This window comes from Nelusetta ayraudi, unplaced genomic scaffold (genome assembly GCF_046127955.1).
Source record: "Nelusetta ayraudi isolate G7.1 ecotype Tasmania unplaced genomic scaffold, CSIRO-AGI_Nayr_v1 ptg000020l, whole genome shotgun sequence".
Taxonomy (NCBI): domain Eukaryota; kingdom Metazoa; phylum Chordata; class Actinopteri; order Tetraodontiformes; family Monacanthidae; genus Nelusetta; species Nelusetta ayraudi.
This window is the reverse complement of record NW_027466070.1, coordinates 2581942-2595000: the sequence shown is the minus strand read 5'-3', so window position 1 is coordinate 2595000 and position 13059 is coordinate 2581942. Positions and strand designations below refer to the sequence as shown.

Below are 13059 nucleotides of genomic sequence, written 5' to 3'. Positions count from 1 at the left end.
GAGCACCACCAGCTGCAGGTGCACTTCTACATAGTTACATTTTTATGTAGATGCATCCCCCCCCCAAAAAAGCTCTATCATATTACCAGTACTTTATATAAACTTTATATTTAAATAAAATGACATTTTATTTAATCCACAGAACGTTCAGAGCACCGTGGACAAGAAGGATCAGTGACAGCAAGCGCGCAGCAGAGACAGTTGCGAGGCTGGCGCACTTGTTGCTCGTTTTCCTCACCAGTCTCAAAGGGTTCGTGGAGGCCAGGTTTTATAAGAATCCTTTTCATCCGAGTTCGTTTGATGAGAGAGACTAAACTGAGGCGTCAAATCAGGAGACTGCGTGTGCCGGCTTTGGCAGCAAACGTGAGCTGATGAAAGGTCTGACTTGGGGATTATTGCTTCGACGGAGAGATTGCGCACTGCTCTGTCACAGAGAAACAATGACGAGAAATGTTTACGTGCTGTATATCATTTTAGAGTCTATGGAAAGGAATCTTAAAAAAAAGGAGCAATAGATGTACTTTCACTGCCCTGCATATATGTCAAAACAAGCCTGCATGTTCAGTGCACTTTCTATTCTATTTTGCATTTCCCTTTCTATTCATTGAACAACAGTCTACAATGACTTCCACAGAGGCATCCCACAATTGTAGAACTTTATTTTCTTTTTTTGGAAAACACTTTTCTTAAACGGATAATTAAGCCTTTAAAAACAATTAAAAATACAGCCAAACTCAGCATCAGCAAACAGTAACCGAGCCTCCAAAACATGCTGCATAGAGCTGACAAATTGATTTTCTTTTTCTTATTAGTTTACGCTTTTTTTTTTTTAATGTGATGGAGGGAAGGGGGGTGGGGGGGTGGGGGGGGGTCATTTTGAGGATGCTTTTCTATGTACAGTATGTACGTCTCCTCTGAAACGCAATGAGAAACGTCTTGAGTTAATGACATTTAATCATTAAAATCTGACGCACTTTGTCACCTATAATATGGTAAATTTAACTTGACCAAAGTTTTCCAACAAATGTCTCTCAGCCTGTCACTGAAATGCTCATTCTCTTCTTTTCCCTCACTGTGTGTTAAAAAAAATAAAGAACACACAGTTCTAGGAATCGGTCCATTTGTGATGGACCGATTCCCCTTGGTTTGTGACAACTGCTCTGATAATTATTGGACTCCACTGGAGTCCAGAACCAAAATGCAAAGATTTGAAAACAACAGAGGACCTTTCAATCGCAAAAAACCTGACCCTTAAGTTTTCATAACAAAACATTCTCAAGATTCTCAAGTGATCCTGTACATTAAAAAGACATTAAATCTCAGTGCCATAAAACAAACGGTACCCGTTGTGTGTGTGTGTGTGTGTGTGCACGTCCAGAGCTTCTCATTTGCGCAAGATGTTACAAGCGAGTCTCGCGGTGGCGACTGCAGTTGGAGGCCAGAATGAGCCGCTCGCACTGCATGGAGCCGTTCTCCTCTTTGCCCAGCGACTCCGGCTCGGCGCCGCCGTCTGCCACGGCCGAGTCCTCCCCCCTCCTCACGTGTCTCCTGAGCAGAGCAAAACCTGAGACGCACAGGAGGAGGGAGAGCGTCCTCAGGCCCAGAGTCAGACCCAGGTACACTGTCCTGCAGGGGGCGACAGAACAGACGTGAGGGCAGAAGGAGAAGAAGAAGACGAGGTCCGAATCATCTTCATCCCCTTGGGTTTTTTTTTTTTACAAAAGAAAATAAAAACATGTCTGGATGAGTTGTTAGAAAAAAAAAACATAATTAAACAATTTTTGCTAAACTACTTTAAATGAAAAATGAGCACAAAACAGATAATTACAGCACAATGAAACTGATTTCAACAACTATTGTGTTATGTTTTTCATCTCTAGACATAGACAAAGCTTATTTGTGAATCATATTTACATGTAATTATCTACATCCAACTATAACAAGTTAAAAGGTAAAAAAACACAACATCACGATGGTAAATCTTGCCAGGCGAGATCCAATTACCTGTACGCCGAGGTGTCATAAATCCTGCACGCTCCTCTCCCCTCGCACGTCCTGCGGCTCCACTTGAGGCAAGTCGTGTCAATTATGGCTCCGAAATAGATCGGCGCAGGTATCCCGGCTGTTTTGCAATTCAAATACAGAGCAGGCAATGGGTTAATTCATCGCTATGAGCCTCCCGCGTCCCGCTTCTAATCATTCACCGATGACGCCCCGCGCCGCTCCAGCCACACATAGAAATCGCATCGTCTTTCCTCCCCGCAGGTCGGGGTCTCCTGGAAATAGCATCGCTCTGTACTCAACAAGTCATGTTGTGCAATTTTACCGCTGAACTCTGGTTAACGTCTTAACGGTGCATACATTGGTGTTGCTCCTCACACTCGACACATCCACACTAATGGGCTGCATTTGATATGAGTCATGTACCAACTGCAATACTAGAAGAGTCTCACCAAGAGTGCGAGTGGCCAGCGTGTGCATTCCCAGAGCGAGGGACTTCAGCTCTGGCTTTATACACCTAGGTAAAAAAAATATATATATCAGAACACAAAATATAGTAATATGTATACGTATAACATCAGGGTTCATAAGGGTATAGCTGTTCCTTCTCACAAGAGTGTACTGGGCAGGCAACCCGAGTTGCATAATCCTATACCAGGACAGCAGGGGGAGCTGTGTCCATTTCATTACAAGCTCCAATATCTGAGAATTTTTATTTTTTCCAAATATCCAAAATATATCAATTAGAAATAATAATGATAATAATGATACAAGTAAAGACTGGAGACGCAGGAGGGTTACGGTTGCAGTCATCAGACCTGACGAGCAGCATGAATCCAGGCGTCCCCCCGAGAGAGATGATGAAGGAGCTGAGGACGGACAGAGCCATGAAGTAGGAGAAGACCCTGTCACAGCTGCCTCCACGTGGACACTGGCCCGGCCTGGCTGTCAGGTTGACTGGAGCACCTTCAGCCACACACCTGCAATCACCAAACACCTAAAAACACAAACATCCCAGGTTGTCCGTGGCACACATAATTCTCATACTGATCTGAGACAAAGAAAGCTGGTAGTGTAATGTTATAACTGCAGCCCTTTTTTCCTTCAGTTTGTCTGTTGTGTGTGTGTTGACCATGTGGGTTTTTTTTTCTGTTCCGTTTCGTATGCAATATAGGTGTGCCGTTGCTCCTCCTCCGCTCCCAACCAGCCACATGTCCTTGTGTATTTACGTTCGATGGTGAACAGTCAGGATGGGCTGCCGTTTCTGTTAACACTGTTTTCGCCTGTTTCTTTTTAAATAGGGAGGGAAGTTATTTGTCATTAGTTTCTCTTGGTTTGGTTCGTTTAATGCTGCTGCCTCTCAATGAAGATCATTTTGGTTTGTTATTTTGGCCTTGGTCCACCCCAAAGCAGACAGCTCAAGCTATATTTTATCGATAACTTTTTTTTGTAAATCCAACTTTTTTATGAATAGATCGGTCGTCATTCTTTACTTCAACTAATCTGCGTCTTTGGCTGCTTGGGACTTGGGGAAGGTGGGGCCTTTTCATGTGATGTCCCAGACCTTCCAGGCTGGGGCGTAACAATAAACATTTCATAACATTCATCATTGTTTTGTTTTTTTCCTATTCAGGCTAAATTGTTAATGAAAAACCTTTGCCAAAACAAATCTCCAAAACTACTGTGAGTGTTTCTGACCGTGTTTTTGCCGGAGCCAGTGGAGGAGACACATCCAGCTAGGCAGGGCGACACGTAGGTGATGCCGTTGTCACCACACACTGGATCCCAGTCCCTGCTTGAGCACGAGCAGCCCAAGTTACAGTCCGAGTACAGAGATGGCTCCGAGTATGACAAGACTTCCTCTCTGTGGGGGACGACAAGGCTGAAAATCATCAATAATATAATAACTGAAAAACTCATCGTGAAAAAAAAAAGACACAAAAGTTACTATAGTGAAGAACACACAGGGAAGTTATTGGGAGACTTCACTTACATCACGGTGCTTTAGCTAACATGCTAACAAGCTAATGAGACAGCATATCACCATGCTTCCTACCCAGCGTAGGAGACCGTGATGCCGGCCACCTTGGAGTTCTCACAGCCCATGGCGAGGAAAAGAAGTGAGAGGAAGTAGCCCAGCAGGGAGGTCGCGAAGGCAAACTTAGCTGCTCCCATGATGCCGAGCTTGTACTTCTTCATGACGACTCCTCCGGAGAACATCCCCAGGGCCACAGCGGGAATGTTGATCATGCCTAGACGAAGCACCAAAACACCATCAAGAGGAGGCTCCGATGGCAACTGACACCCGCGCCTCCCCAGAAAGAGATTAAAGTCTGAAACGAACTCATCCATTTTAGATGCAAAGCCAGTTGTGTTGTCGGAGATGAAAACAACTTGATGGTTGAGAGCATTCCACCGTACTGGAATCATATGTGTCACTTCAGATTTTAAAAACATAGCTGGACCGCATTTGCACCAACTTGACTCGATAATTCTACTTCTTCTTTGAGGCTCTTTAATGAGATTCAGTGTTTGTTAAAAAAACAAAACAACAACACAGGAAAAGTTGCAGAGAAACTATAGATCCTCAAGGAGCCGTGGTGGAGGGATTAACGTGCAAGATAAAAGTTTAATCAAAAGCTGCCTCATGAAAGACTCATGATCCGTCTGACTCGCATCACTTTGCATCCTTGAAATGCAAGCAAGCAGCAAACAGACTGCACTGAAAAACCTCCTGCTCACCCATGAGGAGGTTGGCTTTGGATGCCGACTGGCCATAGTGCTGCTCAATGTACTTGGGTTTGTAGGTGACCATCCCGATGAGCGAGTTGAACTGCAGGATGGTGATGCACAGGTAGATGACGTACACTGGGTTTCCAAAGAGACTCCTGAGTGTTGGTGCAAACTCTGCAGGGAGGAGGGAACCAGTTGAAACACATTGGCGCGCACCTTGAAGCTAGAAGCCCCGCAGAGCCGTCTTGAAAAACTCAGATTCGTTACGACAGCAAAGTATTTAAATGAATATTTTCTATTTTCAAAATTTTGAAAATATTTTTTTTAAGTAGAGAATTGACACAGATTTACACAGATTTACTGTGGACAGGGTGGACGTAGGTGACAGTACCTCTGGCCATCAGCCGCAGGTTGGGCAGCTCCTCCTGCCTGAACTTGTGTTCCATGTTGGGAGAATCCTGGATGAAGCGGATGTGCTCCACGCTGCAGCCCGAGTCGTGTTTCTCCACAGGCACGGGCAGTGACTTGGGCAGGAACCAGAAAGGAACAGCAGACATGAGGGTGATGATGCCGGCGACGATGTAGCCCAGCCACCAGGCCCCGACCCAGCGGGCGTCGTCAGGGTTGATGGCCACAGTGTCTGCGGAAAGACAAGAATCGCATCAGCAGTGGGCAGGATTGTTCTGTTTATTCCAGACCGACTGACATGTTGTCATTTCATTGTATTTTTTTTTTTTTTTTTTAGATCTCAACTCAAATTGAAGAGGGATAGTGAAGAAGAGTGCAGTTTTACTAAACTCACAACACAGTGTACTCACCCATGTCGACATACCCAAAGTCCACATATATCTTGGCACACAACGCCCCCAGCAGGTAGCCAAAGATCGGACCGATAACCGAGACAGTCTGGACGAATCCTATGATGAACAGAGGCGGAGTCAGTATCTTCAGCGCCATTATCTATTCCTCACTGTTGCGTGGTACTGGAGGTGCACTCATTAGTTCTAAGGTAAACTTTGTGTGACTTTATAGCTACTTTCATGTAAAATTAGGCCACGTCGGACAATTGTTTTTAAACAATCGATTAAGACCCACAATCTTTTCAACCACTTTGTACAACCAGTCATTTTTATTCTATCACGCAACCACGTTTGGCGGTCCCTGCTGGCCAAATGGAATGCAGGTTTTCTGCAAACAGTGCTGCAACTCGGCTGCTTTACCAATGAAGAGCGCAGAATTCTCGGACTGTGCGTAGTCGTCGATGTAGGATATCCCCAGAGGCTGCACAGGAGTTTCTCCGACACCACGCAGGATGTTTCCCATAAGCACGTAGATCCACATGGAAACACTGGATTCCCGCTCACAGTCTGCGTGTAAAAAAAAAGAAAAGAAAACGGGAGAATAGTTATTTTAATACTGAACAAGGGACAGTCTTTAGAGATGTATGAGTACATTAACAGGGAGCAGCATGAACAGAGCTAATGTAGAAGAATAAAAACTTTCTAAAAAGCATCGCTGTATTTAAAGTGCTCCTCCTAACCTCTAGGAGGCGGTAGAGTCGATCCAGGTAAGTCTGAGTTCTCTGGACATGGCGACGAGTTAATGGTCGAGTTCACAGATGGCTGTAGTGATGTTTCGATCCTATAGCTGCACAGAAAATACCAATGTGACTAATATACCATGGCTTAATATCAGATATTTATTGTGCTTTATCATTTATCCACACACACATTCACAAACACATGAAAAAATACAGAGGTGATGGTTGCTGACCATCACCTCTCATTCATAAGTCAGAGGACTACCGGCCGATGACGAAGTGGGGCATGGCCATCAGAAAGGTCCCGAAAGACATCAGCAGGCAGCCGAGCGCTATGATCTTGGGTCTGTGGAGTTTGGCACCAAAATAACTCACAAAGGCAATCACCAACAAATTTCCTACAGGGTTAGAACGATTGGAGAAGCAGTTGACAAGAAAGGCAGTTCACGGCATTCGAGTCTTTGACCAGGACAACATTCCACAAACAGGTTTCACGCTACACAGGCAAAAGAGCAAAGGAACCATTTTTAATGTGACTTTTTTATTTTATTTTATGCCTGATCCAATCAGTGCTCTTCTTGTTTGGTTTTTAAAAAGGTCCCTTATTGTGCAAAAGCCTGTCAGTGATGAGAAATATCCTTTGATTCTTCTGTTTGCTCTACTCCACTTTACACGCTGGACCCCTTGTGATGTCACAAAAGGAAGTGATACCACAGCTCGTTGTTGCCTCCGCACTCTGAGACTGCCTTGTTTATGTCTCCTTCCAAACATAGGGAGGGTCCGGCAAAGTGTCATATTTAACAAGAAGCTGAAAGTCAATGTTTTGTTTGCAGAATGCAAATGTTTTGGATAAGTAATCAACATGCGTTGGATAAATTCACTGAAATCCGAAACGACGAGATGGCAAAAAAACAAAACAAGATACATACAACAAAATACAAGAAACATTTCACATTCATCTATTAATCATAAATATAATGTAAAGATTGAATTAAAATGGCTAAATGTTGTGTCCTAAGCAGCCTGCACTAAAACCTGATTTATTTTAAGTGACTTCACCCCACGGTAAGAAAAAAAAAAGAAGAAGAAGCTGCAAACATGATCCGGCGTCGAGGCAACAATATTCTGCCCGCAGCGGTGGAGGGACGAGCTCACCGATCTCGAAGCTTCCGTCAATGACGCCGATCAGATAACTGGGGATGTCGAATCTCCTCTCCAGCTGCGTGATGGTGCTCTTCATGTAGCTGCCGGACAAGGCCTTGGCAAAGTAAGCAAAGGACAAGGAGGCCAGGAACATCTGGGGGTGGAGCGCAGAGAGGAGAGCAGGACGGTCACGGCCATGTTTGCTTCAAGTTGCACATACCAGCATTCTAGATATGCAGCGTGCACAGGAGCAGCCCATGTCTGCATTTCATTATCGTGAACATCCTCGAAAGAAATGTAAGAATGATATTTTTCAGTCAAGCAGCCGATCCTCCCGTAAAGGACAAGTTCCTCATCCCCTGCCTCAGCGTGAGCGGTGGTTCCCACACGGGTGGTCTGCAACTCATTTACAAGGTCTTTCAATAATGGCTTATCATAATCTACGCTGCAGCATATGAAAGGTTATGACGTTCCTGCCGAGTTGGAACAAAGGCAGGAGTCCCTATGCATGTCCACAGCTGCAGAAACTGGCTGGTTTAAAACACAACAAAACTAAATTAAACAAAAAAAAACACTTCCATTTTCCTCAATTGTCAGGATAAAGTCCATGTTGGCACAAAGAGCTCATGGTCCCTTGTAGAACCATGTGGTGTTCTAGCACTGACTCTGTGAAAAGTGGGCCAGGCAAAAGAAGTAGAAGATGGAGTTCCTTGTTTCCTACTTCTTTAATAGAAAACCGACATTGTGGCCTCCTGTTATTGTAGCCTGTTGTTGTTGTTGTTGTTGTTGTTGTTTGGGTATTTGGCTAAGCAGCTTTATGGTTGCAGCTCTGACTGTGCTGCTAATCTACACTAGAGGAACAGACTTTGTTCTGACCTACTTCACCTAAACACAAACTTTTTTTCCCCCCTCAGGGAATGTGAGAGGGTGGGGGTGTAAAGCCCAAACTTCTTTTTTTTTGTGTGCTACCTTCAGGTTGGGGTGGGTATTTCCTACACAAGAGGCTGGTTTGTTGTCCAGAGTCCTGCTGCCTTTCATCTTCTCGTCCATGGTCTTCATCTTCTTTGTGACCTTCTGTGTCCTGGTTCCAAATCCACTTCCTTACGACAGATGCTTACTGGATGCCTTCACTCTCATCTGCAGCAATCAACCTGGAATCAGAAGGCACAGAGACGTCAAAGCACACATTGTGGAATTGATTTTACTCCTCACGATCTCACTGATACTGAAAACCGGATACTGAAAAGAGAAATGGCGGCGTTAGAAGAGGGACGTGTGTGCGCGCCGTGCACGCTCATGCATTTCCAGGAGCCAGACAGCCAGCATGTGCAGTGTCTCGCCAACGTGTGGCACAGCTTTGATGTTTTTTTAATACAGCCGCAGTGCATTTCCTGCGACATGTCGACGACCCATGGTTCCAACTGTGTGTGAGCACTCAGGACGTCTTGGAGAAATAAAATAAAATGAAATTAAAACAAAACATAGAATTAAAGTTAATTAAATATATTTAATTTAAAATGTGTCAATTAAAATGTGTAAATGTATAATTTGATATATTAAAATTAATATTAATATAATCTTGATTACACACTGCAAATCCCACAAAACTTCTGCTTAGGCACAAAATTATGATTAAAGATGATTATTATAAAATGTAATGATAACTCCAGACCAATTCAACAGAGAGGGGTTTTCCTCCCAGGTAGCAAAAAGTCATTGAATCAACATTGGAATTGGGTCAGGTTCAACACTGAAGTCATGACATTGAAAATAACATTGAAGTTGCTCGTTATTATCAACACTGAAATAACGTTGACTCAACCCCAACCAAAAATAACCAATGTGACCAACAGTCAATGTCTTCTGCTATGTGGGCTGCTTCCCGGGCGCTGGATTAACACAACCGTCGTGGATCACATGATCTCCTTGAGGGAAAGCACTTTGATTTACCCCAGAAAATACAAGTGGCAACGTCCAAAACAAAGACTGCTTTTACATTTGTCCGGTACTGTGGCACAATTGGACTCCACATCCCAATCACGCAGACAGTGTGTGACGTTCAGTACAACAACAACAACAACAACAACAACAAAAGAGAGACAGACGCCCTCGTGTGCTGCCGGGTAACAGACACACAAACTAATCGCACCGAGGCTCTGAACATTAAAAACAAACAAACAAACAAACAAACATACATACAAACAACAAACAAACAGACACAGACTGTCACATTAGGAAGTACTGTTATCGAAGTTAGCAAGTGGCAAGTGTTTCCACGCGCGCCGGGAGGATCAGCCCCCAGGTGATCGATCGATCGGTTGATTGACTCCCGGAACCCGCTGCCGCTGATGTGCGACCCAGATGTGAAATGACACAAAATGGCTTTGACTTGACTTGAAGAGATTGAAATAACTTACCCGACAGAATGACACGGTGAAGATGGAACAGTCGGCTAAAAATCCAGGAGTGGGCGAAGGCGGAGGAGGGGAACGGGGAGACGCGCGAGCGCGTCGACTTCAAGGCGACGCACACGTGACGCGCCAGACGCTGCGTAAACTGCTGAACCCTGCCCGCCGCATCCCGTGTGCGCGTGCCCGCCCTTCCCCCAGCTGCTGCTGTGATGCTGCTGCAGATCGTCGACGTCGATTCTGGAAAAAAAAAAAAAAAAAAAAAGTCCAGCATCAAAGTCCCGTGTTGGATTATTAATCCGCCTGGTGGGGTCCAGCCTGCACGTGGCCATGGCTTTCCTGGATATATACTGCTCAAGACACAAATAAAAGGGAACACTGACATAATACATCCTAGTTATCAATTAAAGAAAAATGTTCCAGTTGAAAATCTTTAATAATCGCCACAGTGGAGCGCGGCGAGAAGAAAATAACATAAAAATGATCAATGTGAAATTCACTTTTTATCCCATGGGGGTCTGGATTTGGGATCCAGCTCAAAATAAAAGAGGAAACTCAGAATACAGGCTGATCCAACGTCAGTGGAAATCCGCCTCAGGACAAGTCAAACTGAGGCTCAGTGGTGTGTGTGGCCTCCTCGTGCCTGTATGACCTCCACACAACACCTGTGCATGCTCCTGATGAGACGGCCAATTGATCCTCTCCTAGACTTGGATTAAAGCATCGGTCAGCTCCTGGACAGTCTGTGGTGCGACGTGGCGTTGGTGTATGGAACGAGCCAATGGGTCTGAGGATCTCACCGCGGTGCCTAACGGCAGTCAAGGTACCTCTGGCAGTGCTTCTCCTCTACCTCCTTGCACAGAGAAGGAGGTAGCGGTCCTGCTGCTGGGTTGCTACCCTCCTACAGCCCCCTCCACGTCTCCTGGTGCCTCCTCCATGCTCTGGACAATGTGCTGGGAGACACAACAAACCCTATTGCTACAGCTTGCATTGATGTGCCATCTTGGATGAGCGGCACGACCTGAGCGACTCCAGCAGGTGGTAGACGCTGTCTCCTGGTACCTGGGACACTGACAAATTGCAAATGTGACCAAAACATCAGCCAGATAGAATGAGAGCAGAGAAATGGTCGGTGCACGCCACCTGCAGAAACACTCCTTTATTGGGGTTGTCTTAGAAATTGCCTCTCATTTCCACCTGGTCCACCAGGTGACCTGGCAGTAAGAACGTGGGACCTGGGAAAGTCAGACAGAGTGGAAGAGCACCTGTCGAACAGTGCAAATAATGATAATAATAATAATCATGATTATGAAAAAAAAACAAGCTTGTCTGATCTTTATGTGTCTATAGGGCTGCTGATTTATGCAAATTGTTCCATAATCACGTTATGCAAACCATCAAAGTACTTCCTCTTGGTAAACAACCGGGGGTCAAACGCTTTCACAGTGTGTTTTGTCCGTTCAAATAAAGTGTGAACGCACATTAAAGATGCAGCTCTCCAGAGAATCCTCTTCCCTGCAGGACGTCTCCCCTTATCCGTGACTCCTGAGGAACCGGGACTCTGAATCTTGCAAAGAACCGCAGAAGCACCGAAGACTCACCGTCCTAATGATGCGGCGTTCTGAGAACTAAGGACATCATTGACATGCAACTGATTTTTATTACTCAAGATAGCAGGAGGAGGACGGTAGCTCATGTTCCGACCTGAGTGAAGAAATATTTCCACAGCGTTTGTCTCGTTGACTATATGGCCGACAACAGTGAGGTTTACCAATAAAAGCCCTGGGGACATTTCCCCGTTGGATCAGGTCGCACTTACCGGTTAAGTCGAGATAGCGCCCCAGGTGGTCATACCTCAAAAAGCCCTCGTTGCCATGGCAATAACAAGTCTATACACAGCCGAGCCAGGTATTATTGAAAGGATCCACACCCATCGCTCCGGGGGGCTGCCGGCGAATCGACTGTTGTCTTAAATATCCACTTAATGTGTCACCTGCATGCAGAAGCTTATGTTCAAACGTGCGCAGCGCCTTTGAACATAAGTGGGAGGGAGGAATCTTCACTCAGTCCCCGGGATCACTTGCGTGAACGTCAAGACGGAAAAACAGCCACCGGAAGCAACTGGCTGTGTTTGCTACTTCTCTCTATCAGATAGTGTGATGCTGGTATACATTTCAGCTGTGGTTGAGTTGCTTCATTTTTTTTTTTTTTGCATCCGCTTCTCCGCAAAGAATTAAATCTCAAACAAACAAACAAACAAACAAGCATAAAGTACAGTAAGTGTGCCGACTGATCTTTTGAGAGGCTGTTCATCTCGCTAGAGGCCCAGTGCCAGAGATTTACTAGCACCTAGTGGCATGCAAGCTTATTGCAACGACTATTTGTCAGGAACTGCATGTGTGGGCAGAATGAATCTTTCCTATAGCAGATGTGATGTCGGGGGCAACGCCACAAAACCTGGAAGCACTGGTAGTTTGTAGGCACATCTTTAGGTTGATATACATACTCCCTGTTAGAAAAGGAAACACACAATATTGTATTTTTGTGACTTAACTAAATAACAAGATAAATATTTTATTTTATGTTCAATCTTATGCCAATAGATCCCTGTAAGATGATGGATAGAAGATAGACAGATAGACGGATGGATTGACAGACAGGGAGACACATATGGGAAGATTAAAAGGAAACATGAGGCAGACACAGAGATACCACAGAAATAATAGTCTTGTAATTCAATGTATTCACATTACAACATCCACTTGGTTCAGTCTGTGACGTCTACTGATTTTTCAAATATATTCAATGTATGATACATAATACCAATATAGGCACTTCCATTAAGTCTGGCAATATTGATGCTACAGTATAGTGTCTAAATTACAAAATGGTAAAAATAAATAATGTTTATCTAAAAGAGTTTTTGTTGTTTTAAAATTTCTTCACTGTACAGCATATATGAATATTGTACAAAATGGAGCATCAACCTGCGAGAGGAAAGAAGAAAAAAGTCGTTTCTTTACTTTCACAACTACTGTGTATTTGGACATATTATTGTGTAAGTATTAGTATACGTAATAAGTGCAAGGTACTGGTGAGAGGAAAAAAAAAGCAAATATTTAATCACGTGTCACTATATAAAAATACTAATTTCCTTTTTTGTTACATAATTGTAAAGCTTGTTTGGTTCATACGGTTGCAAATACGCTACATGTGTGGGAAAAGTATGACAAA

At 44.3% G+C, this 13059-nt stretch overlaps 2 protein-coding genes across 2 annotated transcripts in view; one reads left to right on the top strand and one right to left on the bottom strand.

Moving 5' to 3' along the window:
- The window catches only part of LOC142888765 (B-cell receptor-associated protein 29-like), a 2343-nt gene extending 1962 nt beyond the window's left edge, over positions 1 to 381 (top strand). The window contains exons 7-8 of the mRNA XM_076027151.1: positions 1 to 18; positions 143 to 381. The exon at positions 1 to 18 is cut by the window's left edge and continues 83 nt beyond it. Coding sequence (XP_075883266.1) covers positions 1 to 18; positions 143 to 178 — 54 coding nt within the window. The 3' untranslated portion in view covers positions 179 to 381. The remainder of the gene's footprint in view (positions 19 to 142) is intronic.
- A 511-nt stretch (positions 382 to 892) lies between these two features.
- On the bottom strand, positions 893 to 8817 carry LOC142888764 (solute carrier organic anion transporter family member 1C1-like). Its single transcript, XM_076027150.1, has 14 exons — positions 8387 to 8817; positions 7430 to 7571; positions 6540 to 6672; positions 6275 to 6381; positions 5955 to 6101; positions 5553 to 5651; positions 5126 to 5374; positions 4744 to 4908; positions 4058 to 4253; positions 3700 to 3865; positions 2820 to 2998; positions 2454 to 2518; positions 2005 to 2122; positions 893 to 1626 (listed from the first exon to the last, which is right to left on the bottom strand). The coding sequence occupies exons 1-14, from the start codon at positions 8474 to 8476 to the stop codon at positions 1401 to 1403; spliced, it is 2082 nt and encodes a 693-aa protein (XP_075883265.1). The 5' UTR covers positions 8477 to 8817; the 3' UTR covers positions 893 to 1400.
- Positions 8818 to 13059: the final 4242 nt, after the last annotated feature.